This window comes from Esox lucius, chromosome 17, assembly GCF_011004845.1.
Source record: "Esox lucius isolate fEsoLuc1 chromosome 17, fEsoLuc1.pri, whole genome shotgun sequence".
Classification (NCBI taxonomy): Eukaryota; Metazoa; Chordata; class Actinopteri; order Esociformes; family Esocidae; genus Esox; species Esox lucius.
In genome coordinates, this window is record NC_047585.1 from 27,129,091 (window position 1) to 27,144,259 (window position 15,169).

The window sequence follows — 15,169 nt, forward strand, 5'->3', positions numbered from 1 at the left end:
ACATTGCCTCACCCATAATCTAATCTAAATCCTTTCCTCCGTCCTACTCCTAACTGCCCTCCTTCCATCCCCAATCTCACCCTGTATCTGGAACAAGTGCCTTCCTTTGGTGTCCGCATTCCACTGGTCCTGCCACACCTTCATCACCTCATTCCACACCACAACCTCAGCCTCTACCCTGCTCAAGGACACCACCACATCCACTACCCCCCTCACCAGGGCCTGTTTTGCTAATTTATCGGCTGCTTCGTTTCCCGCCACCCCAGCATGAGCCGGAACCCACTTGAATAAGACCTACATCCCATCTCTTCTTACCTTATCCTGTGCTTCCAACACCCTGTTTAAAATGTCCTGCCGCCTAGTGGACTTGAAAGACTGCAAACTAATCAACACCTCACATGAATCAGAGCAAATAACCACCCTAACCGGCTTTGTGTCCTCCACCTACCTCAATGCAAACTGCAATGCCAGAAGCTCAGCCGTGTAAACCGCCAAGTGATCCGTAACCCTTTTAGTGACACTCACTCCCGCTCCCCTAACTACAAAAGCTGCCCCTACCCGACCCATTCCTGGGTCCTTTGAACCATCCGTGAACACCATTACACACTCTGAGTACCTACCCTCCAGACAATCCTTAACTACACACTCTGGGTACCCACCCTCCAGACAATCCTTAACTACACACTCTGGGTACCCACCCTCCAGACAACTCTTAACTACACACTCTGGGTACCCACCCTCCAGACAATCCTTAACTACACACTCTGGGTACCCACCCTCCAGACAACTCTTAACTACACACTCTGGGTACCCACCCTCCAGACGCCTCTTAACCACCTCGGCAAAGCAGAGGCCCAACTGATCCTCTTGCACCATCTCCAATATTCCAAGATCCACCACTGGATGGAAAAGCAACCAAGGAGGTCTATATTTCAAATCCACTGTAGGACTAAATTTCCTCCCTCCGAAACCTACCTCTCTGGCCAGGGCATCCCTCACCCAAAGCTCATGATCTCCCTCCCACTGTCTTCCCAACACCCCAACAACACCTCTTTTGTAGGGTGCAAACCCCCATGTCCCTGCAAATTAACACAGTAATTAATCAACAATTGCCTTCTCCTCAAGTGTAATGGCAACTCCCCCACCTCCACCTGCAGCGCTGATACCGGAGATGTCTGAAATGCCCCACTACAAACTCAATCCAACCTTTCCAGAGTGCTCACTGCTGCTGACCCATAAGCTATACATCCATAGTCCACCATAGTCCAGTTCTGGCATCAAAGACGACACCCAGAAACCTGAAAACCTCAACCTTCTCCACAGTCCTCCCATACAACTGAACTTTAACCTCATCACCCACCTTCCACCTTGTGAAAATTACCACCTTTGTCTTTTCCACTGAAAACCTAAAACCCCACTGTCTTGCCCATCTTTCTACCCCTTCTACTACTTCCTGAACCTTCCTGACAACATACGTGACATTTCTACCCCTCTTCAATAATGCCCCATCATCAGCATACAGCGACCTACCTACACCCTGCAGAACCCGACAGTACACATCATTAATCATTATAGAAAGCAGCACTGGACTGATCACGCTCCCCTGAGGGGTTCCATTCTCCACAGCAAATTTCCTGGACATCCTCACCTGAATTGACCTACCAAACAGGAAGTCTATAATCCAATTGTAAGTCCTGCCTCCAACCCCCATGATTCCGAGCTTAATCAGCAACCCCTCCTTCCACAACATGTCATATGGTTTCTCCACGTCAAAAAAGACAGCCACCACTGCCTCCCCATTCACCTGTGCCTTCCTGACCTCTGCCTCTAAACACAGAACAGGGTCCATAGTTCCCCTTCCCTTCCTAAATCCACTCTGATATGGAGCCAACAACCCCCTGCTCTCCATGAAAAACACCAATCTCCCGACAATCATCTGTTCCATAACTTTACAGAGATGTGATGTCAGTGCTATGTCGGATCCTTCCCAGGCTTCCTAATAGGGACCCCCCTCTATGTTCACCCTCCTGTCCATTGCCCCCGGATACTCCAAATAGAATCACAAAACCTCCTCCAATAAGCCCTCTTGGCCTACCGTTTCCAATCTGCTCTATCAATCATCCACCTCCCCACTCCACTCTCCAACTCCTCCTTTTCCAGTCTCCGGCCTACTGTATGCTGTTGTGGAAATTCTTGAACTGATGTATACTAGGTCCTGTACATGTATAAATGGGTTAATAGTTAAAGATGCCGAGACCCCATGTTTAGATGAGAAAGGGAATGTAGTTAGAGAGGGATCTGGTGTTTGCCTAGGGGGCATCCTTGACCGGCACCAGCGGATTAGAGGGTTACTCGTAAATCAGTAAATCTGTGTAACCCTTTAGTGTTAAGTCTGTTGTTTCTCCAGACATTGTGACTCCTCAGGTGTTGAGAAGGTTACCCATGTGAGGGAGGACAGCCTGTCCCTTTGTTTGAAGCCCAGAACATGTGATAGAACAAAGGGAATGTGTTTTATTGACATAGGACAACTGGGCAGCATCTTACCACACCCCTTTTAACTGTAATAAATACGGACTGTTCATGTATTAAGTCAGAGACTCCTCGGAGGATTATGTTTGTAAGCGTTTGACGCGTCTCTCTTATTTACAAATAATTAAATAGTTAAATTGTGCCAAGAGAATTTTGTCTCTGTTCTTAATCCTTTAAGAGTGTCGATCGATGGAATTGCCATCACAGCGCCTCATGGGGTAGTGATCACTCCCTATCGCCGAGGCCCCTGAAACCTCCCACACACAACCTCCTGCCACCCTAATGGAAGCCAACGTCAGATCCAATACCGACTCTTTCCCTGTCCTGACATCAATCCTAGTCCCACTACCTTCGTTAAGGCACACCAGGTTGGCTACTTCCATGAACCCTTCCACAACTTGCCCATTGCCATCCGTTCGCAGCCCACCCCACAATGTACTGTGAGTATTAAAATGCCCACACCACACCACCTTTTGCCCGGCTTGCCCCTCCACTGTTTCCAGGTCCCCGTGTGCCAATCTCAAACAGGGATTGTAAAAGTTCACAACCACTAGAAGCCTCACTCCCACCCACAGCTCAAACACAATATACTCCAGCTCCACACCCTTACCTACCTCCCTAAACGGTATTCCCTCTCTGACAAGTGTGGCACTACCGCCCCCCAATGCCCTGCCTGATCCCCAGATATCCCTGTATGACAAACGGATCCCCCCATATCCCTGTATGACAAACGGATCCCCCCATATCCCTGTATGACAAACAGATCCCCCCATATCCCTGTATGACAAACTCCACCCTTGGCCTGAGCCATGTTTCCTGTGTACAACCCTCCGCCCCTGAACCCGCATCAAAACCTCCGCATAGGACACTCTACACTCTTCCCTCACTGGTTGTACCTCCACAGCCTGTTTCATTTCCACACACACACCATACACTACACTATGAGCACCCCCACAGCTACAGAAGGTTACTGTCAGCTTCACATCCCTTGTTCCCCTATCCTGCTCCTTATGCTTAGCTGCCTTGCCCTTACCTGTACCACTATGCTCCACAGCAGCTTCACTCTCCCCTTCACTATCGCCTATTGCTGCAGTCACAACACAGCCGTGCCTTACCGCCATCACCCTTTGGATCCTTTTTGCACTCTCTCTTGAAAAGTCCCTCGTAGTCTTTCTCTCCGATATTCTACAGTGTCTAGTGGTTCTCTCATCCCCCACCCCAGACGTTTACATGAACAGTTAACTTAAGTAGCAGCAGAAAATAAATCTCCAGTAAACACAGCCGTCTCGTCCGTGTCGTCCAGCCAATAAGATAATGCAACATTCACGCCCTGTTTTAGATCGTAAAATAATGTGTATAATGAACTTATAGCACTTTTCCCATTGGTTTTTCACTTTTTTTGCTTGGACTGCATTCATCACTAAAAAGGGGCCACTCTTTAGAGTAATTTATTAACGTGTTCACCAGGAATTGTCTAAGGAAAATACACTTTTTAACCCAAAATATCTAGTTAATCTAATCTTAATTTAGTCTAACCATTTCTAAATTATCTAGTTAATAAATAATAACATTATTATAAAGTATATTAAAGTATGATGATATTCTTTTGCAATAAATTATTTTTTCTGTTTCATATTTGTAATTAATTTATAACAATTTGCAGATTATTTTTCACTAGGACATTGTATACTTTTTTATGTTGATCAGTAGTAAAAACATGTTTCAACAATAAAACATGAAAAAGCCTCTCTTGAGTAAAAGACATATAACATTCCGCCCGAAGGACTCTGAGTGCATGAGGAAAATATTCTCTGGTCTGATGAGAACAAAACTTTACTTATTAGCTTAGATTCCTGCCAATTGAATGAGATATTCTTATTCTTAAAACTAGTTTTTGCTTTGTCATTATGGGGTATTGTGAATAGAATGGTCATTTTTTATCAATTGTAAATTAAGATTCTCTCTACATATAGATATTTCAAGTTCATCACATCATTAGGAAGAGTTCAGAGGACATCCTTGACTTCCTGTTTTACTGGGGTATAAATACGAGGTGATACATTTTAGGTAATCAGTCAATTGAAACAAATACAATTAAAGAAATAAATTAGGCTTTAATCCATAGATTTACCATGACTTTGAATACAGACACATTCGTATGAAACATTACTGGAAGCTTTTATTTCAGTTCATGTAAACGGCATACAATTGAAATGTTGCATTTATTTCTTGTTCAATGTACTTTCACTTTAAGATTATCCTACATCAGGACTTTGTGTGTAAATATCTTCAGATTAGTGTCCTAATGCCCACACAATCTATCTTATTGAAACAAAACTTACAAAGTAATTTCCTAGGCATGAAATTAAAAAAGACAGCATGGGAACAAATTTACATCTGATAATGTTTTTCCTCTTTTGTTTTCTGCCAGTTACACGACAAATAACTTTATTGTACAAACATTTTACATTATCAAACACACAGAAAGACTACAGCTGGTCTAAATTATGAATACACTTTACAGCCAGTTAATCATTCAAAATGTGCTATTCGAGGAAAGAAAATATAGTGAGCAAAATAACTTTTTCCACTTTTAAAGTGACCCATAATGTGAACAATTCAATTGAAAAAACCTTACAATAACCTGGTTGCATAAGTGTGCACACCCTCTTATAACATTAAAAGTGGAAAAAGTTCTGACATGATTTCTCTTGGTCTGGCATTTTAACAGGGGTGTGTAGACTTCCACTGTACACTATGGTGTTAAATGTTTTTGTAACAAAATCTTTGTTCCAACTAAAACTAGAAGAACAAAGGTAAAGTCACATGTCAAGATGGGCATTCTAAAACCACATTTATACTGTCATCAAAAATAATAGAAAGTTTATTCCATAAGATTGGGTTGCAGCAACATAGTTTACATCTATCTGAGATTACATCAATTTGAGCTGGATTTAAAGTCTAAATGACATTTTATTTAAGATTACATTCAACTAAGATTAATTTAAAACTAGGTTTAAAGCTTGGCGCAACAAGATTAATAGATACACCTTAGTTTAACCAAGTTCATCAATATTGGTTCCCCCTAAAAGGAAATAATGTCCCAAAATATTCCACATGACATTATATGATTTATATGTCATTAGTAGATTACAAGCTTTGAACTGTTTGTTGTAAACTGTTTTTTCTTTGTCTGAATTGTCAGTTTGGATTAGTCCTCTTGAATGTGCATGGGGTTCATAACTGTGGTTGTGGCGTCCTGGAACAAGGGATTGTGGATCTGAAACAAAGGAGACGTTTAGTTTAAAGAGCAAGCAGTGTGCTATCAACAATCAATCTCAACATATCACAATACCAATCTTGCTATTTCACATGAAACCAGGCTATTCATATACAGTCAGGCTACGATCTAAAAATTTAACTTTAAAGTAGATGCATATTCAATGTTCCCTTTAACCACGTTCCAGAAGTCACACTTCAATTCTGGACCTGAAATATTCTCACTGGACAATAAGGAGACTTTTAGCCACCTCCAGCAAAAATGTAATGGAAGTAATGTGTGAACATATTTATAATATTCATCCCAAATTACCTGATATCAATTCCATATTTGGTTTCATGTTAATTTGGCCACATTGCTTCCAAGAACATTTTGCTTGCAGTGTCTAAAGTTAGCAGACGCTTTTTGATGGATGATTAATCAAAGAAAACCAGGTATTACAGTTTTTCCTCTTAATCCATAATCTACTTTCAGGGTGAGAGAGCATCAAGTACTGAAATTGACTTTTAAAAAGTAATTGAGTACATTATTTGGTAGCGATGAGATCCACTATTAATATAATATCCAATGAGACTGAGAACAATATGTACTGTAGGTATTTGGTTATAAAAGCAACTAGTTTACCCTGATAATTTGACATTCATGTGCTGCTTCCAACAGGCAAAGTGGTGAAACTCTATGTTCCACCACTCACCATAGATTTTCAAACTGCCTCTGGAAGAAACTTTAGGACTGTGCCCAAAATATATGATGTGGAAAATGTCAGTTATGATTGGTCAAAACACCAGTTAATGGGAAAAAGGTTTGATCTGTCCTTTCCTGAACTCAGCCATTGTGATTCATTGTAATGTGTTTGCTGTTTTTTCTCTCACATCTTTCCAGACTTCGGCCTCCTTTGCTTTGATGAAGTTTGCGTACTCTCTCCGGTAGCGGTACTCCAGCATCAGTCTGATTATGAGAATTATTGCAATACCAATGAAGATGATGCTGGACACAGAGCCACCAATGATTGCATAGGTCTTGTCAATAGAGCCTGCAAGGGGATTGGAGAAAAGGAGGTTAAAGTACAGTATGTGTTTTGACTGGGCCTGACATGCCAATAAATAATATATAAATATGTGCGTAGAAATATCCAGGGTTTTAGGTCATACTGTAGATAAACTTATTTGCTCATGATACAATTACAAATCAGAGACGTGATCTGAAAGGTAGTTGTGCAATTCGTGTTTTCATTGCTATTTGTTCAAAGGTTGGGGAAAAGATTTATGTAAACTGTATAGGTTTGAAATAAAATGTGTCCAATTACTGTCCCCAAGTTTCTAAATGCCAAAAAAACTGAACTGAATGACCATAGAAGAATAGGGCAGAACTAAGTATGTAACTGGAGTGATTCTTTTAGGTATGCCAAAACTCCAGCACCAGTGAGTAGTTTTAGAATAGTAATGGTGAAAATAGTAAGCCAGAAAGGTACTTAGTTATTAGTACATGGTACATGTTAGATTTAAATCTTGAAAATGATTCATGGTAATGAGAGTAAGGTATGGTCTCACGGGGCAGCCTTGCATAGATGATTTTGATTGTGCCATCAGGTTGAGGCTTCAGTTCATAGGAGAAAGTGTCATGCGGGCAGGAGAATACATGTGTTTCATCCTTCAGCTCGGATTTGAATGAATCACACAGTTGACCACTGCAGTTACTTTGTAGGCTATCTTTACCATCCAATTGACATTTCACACAGTCCCTAGAAAATATAATGTAAAGACTGGGTAAGAGACATAAAGGTATACAAAACACACACACACACAGTTACATAGCAATCACATGTGGACACCAAAGCTGACTGCCCTTAAAATCTTGTTTTTACTAATCCTTACTCTAACCCTAAACCTTACCCTAACCTAACCCTAACCTCAATAACCTACCTTTTATGCCTAAAAAAGACATTCAAAAATAGTGATGAAATCCACTTTTATTATAATATTTGATGAGACAGAGAACAATATGAAGAGACAATAAAATGTCTCAGTTTCAACATTTGATATGTTATCTTTGTACTATTTTCTAGTAAACTTAGGGTTTAAATGATTTACACATCTTTGCATTCTGTTTTCTTTTTACATTTTACACAGTGTCGCAACTTTTTTGGAAACAGGGTTGTATATATTAGTCATTATTCCCCTTTTAAATGTCAAATAGGTGCTAACTTTACAAATAAGGTCCTTAAATTGTGTACATACATGAGAATTTCAGTGCACACAGCATTAGTGTAGTGTGACTTTTTCCTGAAAGCCCTATGCTTTGGCGACCTGGAAGCTCAGTTCATACTGATGAAATACTTTTCTTGTACTCACCTGAATTTTCTGCATGGATCAGCAATATTGGAACAGTTAAATCCAAAGAAGTCTTGGTTGCACTGGCACTGGTTACACTGGCATTTCCCCCGGCCATTGCACAGTGTACCAACAGTACTGCACTTGTCTGTGAGCGTGGAGCATTCACACGCTGAGCCAGTGTAGTTGGTCTGACACTTACATGTTCCACAGTCACACTCCCCATGACCTGCAGGAGACAGGGAGCAAACATCTGGCAAACACTGCTGCCAAATGGACCAAATATACAGTTGTCTTGTGTAATCTGTGTCATACTGAAGCAGATCTGATGGGAGTTCCTCAGACCTGTGACCCAGCAGAGTCGTTTAGTGACTTTTACATGCATGTTGAACGCTGATTATGCTGCTTGGTTTCGGGCTAGGGAAGCAAAATTAATCTCAGAATTTCTCTGTCATTTTCAATATGTTGATTTGCCCAGTACTGTTAAAGACATTACGTAAAGAAATAACTTGTCTGGCACTATGTCTGGCATTAATGCAGAATATTAATCAGAGTCAATCAATACATTTATGTATTGAAACTGCTGGGGTGGAGAATCAGAATGGTGTGACTTCTGGTATAGACCCTAGGTATGGTAGCCTATAGAGCAGACATCTCACTCCTCATATCATGAATTGAATAGGCTCTAGTGGTTACGCAAGTGTCCTCTGATGTCCAGCAACAGATGCTGGACTGTGAGCCCATTAAGAGCCTATATCTCTAATAAAAACTGTATCTCTTTTGGGCCTAACAATTACAAAAACTTGTTGACAACATAGCTTTTTTTTGTTTCTCCCTCACCCCCCCCTCACATTGCAGCCACTTCCAACTGGCCCATAATGATGTGATGTCATGCATGCCATTTTCAGTGAAGCCCCACACACCTTACTCCAGTATGATCCAGGGATTAGATGATAGACAACTTCAGTGATTTCAGTGTTTGATGTACTTGCATTTAATCAATCAGCTGCAGCTAAAGAATACATTGTATAACCAATCAAAATATATGTCTAGAACTATTTTTGTTTACTCACCACCACAAAGCAAGTTATTATGACGGGCACAGCTGTTGTCATCACACTGGCAATACAAGCCACGATGCGTGCCGTGGCATGAGCAAACCCCACACTCACAGCTTCCGTGCCCACTGCACAGCTGCGAAGAGTTGTCTTGCCGACAGGATGCGTCCATGGGGTTGTCAGAGGTCACGTCCTTAGGTCGCTGACACTTGCATCTCTGCCCCAGGTAACCTTCGTAACAACTACAGGGCACACATTTTAGAGGAACTATAAAAAAACAAGATAACTCCAGGCCTTTTGGCTAATTTGTTTGGATTGGAGATTTTACAGGCCCACTATATGGCCCAAAGTATGTGGACATCCGTTCTAATTACTGAGTTCAGTCACACTCATTGCCACCCAACAGCCCAGCCATGTATTGGTAGACCACACAAACTCACAGAGCGTGGCCGCTGAGTGCTGAAGCACATAGTGTAAAAATCGCCTATCATCTCTTCCACCACTCACCAAAGAGTTTCAAACTGCCTCTGGAAGAAACTTTAGCGCAAGGACTGTGCATCGTGAGCTTCAGGAAATGGGGTTCCATGGTCAAGCAACTGTGCACAAGACTCACATCAACATGTGCAATGCCAAGCTTCAGCTGTAGTGGGGTAAAACACTGGTGTGGAGGAACTTGAGCGGCCTGCACAGAGCCCTGACCTCAACCCCACTGAACCCCTTTGGGATGAATTGGAATGGCAATTGTGAGCCAGACCTTCTTGTCTAACATCAGTGCCTGACCTCTCAAATCTTCTTTTGCTGAACGGGCACAAATTTCCACAGAGACACTCCAAAATCTTGTGGAAAGTATTCCCAGGCAGTTGTCATAGCTGCAAACGGGGGGCCAACTCTATTTTTAATGCCCATGGTTTTTGGAATGGGATGTCCAACAAGTCAGGTGTCCACCTACTTTTGGCCATATAGTGTATATACATATATACTGTATCAGCGACACTTTGATCAATCACATTTTGCGCAAGAAACTGACAACCATTGGCTTGAATTTCCTTTTGAGTTTTTAATTTGAACTCGCCTTGCAGCATTGCCTTGGGGAGGCAGTTGAGAGTATTTTGTGTGTTGCATGTCTTGAAACTACCCAGCGTATACCTCAAGTAGTGCGCCGAATCGTTTTGACGGAAGTGACAGCGGCAAGTGAAATGTGAACTTCTGTTGCACACATACCAAGATGACGCATGGGAAAAAGAGTGTGAATTGACACTAAGTGTGTTTGAGGCGTAGTGGTGAGTGCGTCATTTGGCTGGAGCGGCTCTAACATTTAGAGAGGCGGTCCTGCTCCAACACAGGCAGGATCTCTGTGCACGTTCCGCAAGCAATATTTGTTTGCTTCATCACTGTTCTTTAGATTAGGGTATCGCTTATGACCTGCTGAACGTTAAAATGTTCTCAGATCGGTAGCCTAAAGTACATTAGCCTACGGTACATGGTCACAAAAGTAGAGTAGTAGTTCAATTTTAAACAAACATTTATGGAGCAAATATGAAGCTGCATTTTCTTTTAGCTGTTAGCGTGGAGTCATTTAATGCTCTCCTGGGGTGGTGCAGGAGGTCTGCTTGTATCCTCTGCTGCACTAGTGTCAAAACAGTGAAATCTATGGAGACCAGCATGATCACAGTTTTCTAGAAAACTGACTAGAGCATGAGGAAATGTTTTCATAATACAGACTTGCCTGCACGTGCCGCAAGTGAGTGTCCCATTTTTGTTGCAGTGCACGGACTGTTCTTCAAAGTCATTGCATTCACAGTCACACAAGGTTTCCACAGAGATCTTCAGGGTCTCACTGATGCCCTGAAGTTTGAGGAAAAACTCTGACTTCTCTTTCAGACATGTTGAAATGTTCAGCCTCACCTGGAAGTCAATCTGGGAGCAAGGAAAGACATAATATATAAAACCAAAAAAAACATTGGTCCAATACACTAGACACATTATGTGGTTTCATAATGACAGGCCGCTGGGCAAAAACAAATCATGGGCTCTGTCTCTCCATATACAGTACACCCCTCACATGTTTGTAAATACTTGGGTATGTCTTTTCATGTGACAACACTGAAGAAATGACACATTGCTACAATGTAAATTAGTGAGTGTACAGCTTATATAAAAGTGTAGATTTGCTGTCCCCTCAAAATAACTCAACACACTGCAATTAATGACTAAACCGCTGGCAACAAAAGTGAGTACACCCTTAAGTGAAAATGTCCAGATTGGGCCCAATTAGCCATTTTCCCTCTTCAGTGTTGTCACATGAAAAGCTATACTCAAATATTTACAAAAATGTGAGGGGTGTACTCACTTTTGTGAGATACTGTATCTCCAACCATAATCCACACTACATAATTCCCTACCGCAAGATTCTAGGCGGACCACTCCCTGTATTTATGGTAGTTAGAGAGTCTAAATTGGCTAAAGTAGGGTAGACAGGTTACAGGAGATTTTCCCTTATACTTTCTTTGCTTTGGTCCCGCACAGCCCCTTTACCCATGTTATTGTGTGTTATAGAAAAAAAAATTGTTTAACATCGCATTTCTGGTGTCTGTCATCACTGTTTGCCCTCACAATACCACCTCATTACCAACAAAATATGTCCTAGTATAACAGTACATTATGGTTACCCTACCATAGGGGGTACATAACTATTATTGTTCTGTTTTGTTACTTAGTTATTTTATTAAAAGTCCTCCATTCTCCCTTCACCTGAGTCCTGCCTCCTGCCTGGAACGTTACAGGAAGACTGTAAGAACCCCCCAAATAAAGTCCAGGGGTGGATTTTCCATTTAATAATTCCTAATGATTCAGAAGAACTATAAACAAATGCATTTATAAATGGGAAGATACTTCCCTTACATTTGGTTCATAAGGACTCTTAGGGTTGCCAAACATTGTGTATTTCTTGTTTGGGAAAAAGTATAATTACTTTAATTAATGATAGTTAATCGGGTACATCCATTGAAGACATTTTTAATTAGGTTCTTGCCCACATCTCCCAACCCCTGCTTTGTGGCCAGACAGACCTTCTGGTTGAGCTTGACATTCTTGCATTCGCCCCTACTCTGCCATGGGGTTTTATCAACTCCAGGTGTGCAGTGTGATTGGTAGGTCACATCCAGACCTTGTGGGGCTCCAATGTGCTCCAGTAAGATGGTGGAGGACAGTTTCTGTGAAGACATGAGGCCATTCCATAGTTATCAAAATGATAGACAGAAAGGTTTCCCTAAAAATGTCAAACCCTGTGCACCAATCTGTCTTTTAGAGTTGTGTGGCAGTAGCATATCCCTCACCGTTTTAAAGTCTCATACGGAAAATAAAGACATTTTAAATATATTTTTTAAAACATATTTGGGATACATTTAAAAATACAGAAATTGGCCAATGAAATTAAATGTAATTAATATATTTACAAATATATTACCAAATGTATTGAAAAATACACATATGCAACACAAATATTTTTTTGAATACATTTTAAAAACATAACACTTGGCAGGTCATGTCTTGAAATCATGATGCTTGGTTTCTAAGACAAGTGTGCTAACCTATACTCCAAACAGGGATATCTATTTCAGAGGGGCGAGTGGTGGTCTTTCCAAGGTTGCTACATTACGTTAGAGTTTATTGGTGAACGCTAAATGAAATGAAATTTGTAAATGTATATCTATAAATATATATGTGTATTTCAACATCTAAAAGTAATGTCATCAATACGTCACTAATGATGTACATTTTGAAAGTGTTGATTGTGTGATCTACTTTGTGAGGACAAGTGTGCTGCATTTGTTTAGAAAATCTGATCCTATTATTGGCTGTAATATAATATTGATTTCAGAAAAGAAAAAAAGGGTTACATCTAAGGGACCCCACCGTCCTTGCTGGGCCCAATATCCACTAAAACCTGAGGCCTCCAAGGGAATAACACCTGTGTTAAGCTGTCAAAGAGATATTGGTCTCAGTTTGTGTTGCTTGTTGAAATAAGGGTAGAATCATTTTCAGGTCAGCTGTGAAGTGAAAAAATATAACGTCTTGCACGAATGTCATTTTGGACTGTGAACATTAATTGTTTTGAAATACATTTGGACAAAATTTACAAGCATTTATACATTTTGGAAATAAAAGGTGAAATAAATTTTGATAGCTGAAATGTAATTTGAATAAAGTTAAATATATGCATACATTGTTAATTATATTTCAGAATAAAAGGTGAAATACATTTTCATCACTGTAATGTATTTTGAATAAAAATAAATGTATTCGACATATATTCATCATACATTCTAATTGCATTTTGCAATGCAAAAATAAAGTTTTTCCATATGGGGTAATTCCATCCTGGACGGTATATTTGTCATCAGTTTGCCAGGACAAGGATTCAAACACCCAGGGTATCTGACTGTGGTCAACTTAGCCAACTCCTGAAAATACTCGGTCAAACTAGCCAGTCTGAAATACTGTGTGCGTGTCTAAACCCTAGGATTCGTGAAAGCGCTCTGAAAAGCAGTCGCAATATACCTATGCCTTTCTGTTTCTCCAAAATGCTATAGTAAAATTGCTCTTTATGTGGTCTACGCATAGAGGGACATACCTTAACTCAAATCAAGTGGAATCCTCTACTAATTATGGGAATTGAGGCTGTAATGTGGCTTTAAGTGTGACAGCCCCACCGTCTCCATAGAGATGCAATATACACCTTTCTGTTTCTCCAAAATGCTACAGTGAAATTGGTCTTTTTGTGTTGGATGCATAGAGGCCTGCCTTATCTCAAATCAAGTGGAATGGTTAACTAATTATGGGAATGGAAGCTGTAATGAAGCTTCAAGTGTGACAGCATCCAAGTCTCCATAGAAATGGCCTATACATATTTAATGTGCATTTCTCAAAAATGCTACCTTAGAAATTCTCTTTATGTTCTGTATGAATAAAGGAGCCTTTCCTTAACAAAAATAACAAAAATGGATTCATTAACAAATTATAAGAAATGTGCCGGCAGTTTTACTATAAGTGTAGCACTATTAACATCTCCATAGAGATTTATTAGAAATGTTAATTACTCAAAAGTCACAAAGCGATGTGTCTCTGTATTTGTTGTAACTATAGAGGACATCTGATTGAACATGAAGTGAAAATACTTTGTGGTTTAGCAACAAATAAATGTAATGCAATATAATCCCCAATAGGAAATTCTAATGTATTCTCAAAAGGGATCCGGATCAGATGCATAAACACTAAAACAATTTCTTACTATATCGTATGTACATAAATGTTTATTTGCATTAATGTATCTTGAAGTACTAAAAAGACAACCGATAGATCAAGACATGCACACGCCTTGCGAGGCAGACTGCTTTTCAGAGCGCTTTCACGAATACTATGGTATAGCCGCGCACACAATTTTTCAGAGCGTCTAATTTGACTGAGTTTTTTCAAGAGTCGTCTAGGTCAGAGGTGTCAAACCGGTTCCACGGAGGGCCGAGTGTCTGCAGGTTTTTGCTCTCTCCTTGTACTTGATTGGTTAATTAGGTCACTGATTGGTTAGTTTCTACCCTCACCTGGTTGTGTAGGTATTAACTAGGAACCAATTTATAGGAAAAACCAAAAACCTGCAGACACTCGGCCCTTTGTGGAACCGGTTCGACACCTGTGGTCTAGGTTTACCGCAGTAAATAAACTGCCGTCAATTTAGCCGACTCTTGAAAATACACGGTCAAACTAGCTACTCTGAACATTTTGTGCGCGTCTATTCCATAGGATTCGTGAAAGCGCTCTGAAAAGCAGTCTTGCTCTTTCGGTTAAATTTTTTGTATTACGAGATACATAATGCAATAAACATTTCTTAAGATACGGTGTACTAAGACCTTGTTTTAGTTTTTGTACATCAATTCCCATCATTAGTAAAGGATTCCACTTGATTTAAGTTAAGGTAG

At 40.5% G+C, this 15,169-nt stretch overlaps 1 protein-coding gene across 1 annotated transcript in view; it reads right to left on the minus strand.

Annotated features, from left to right (window-relative positions):
• Positions 1–4,690: 4,690 nt before the first annotated feature.
• Positions 4,691–15,169, minus strand: part of itgb7 (integrin, beta 7) — a 29,748-nt gene continuing 19,269 nt past the window's right edge. The window contains exons 9-15 of the mRNA XM_010881531.3: positions 12,266–12,409; positions 10,924–11,114; positions 9,213–9,439; positions 8,161–8,368; positions 7,360–7,550; positions 6,682–6,842; positions 4,691–5,809 (exon numbers count right to left, since the gene is read on the minus strand). Of these exons, the coding sequence (XP_010879833.2) occupies positions 5,741–5,809; positions 6,682–6,842; positions 7,360–7,550; positions 8,161–8,368; positions 9,213–9,439; positions 10,924–11,114; positions 12,266–12,409 (1,191 nt within the window). The 3' untranslated portion in view covers positions 4,691–5,740. The remainder of the gene's footprint in view (positions 5,810–6,681; positions 6,843–7,359; positions 7,551–8,160; positions 8,369–9,212; positions 9,440–10,923; positions 11,115–12,265; positions 12,410–15,169) is intronic.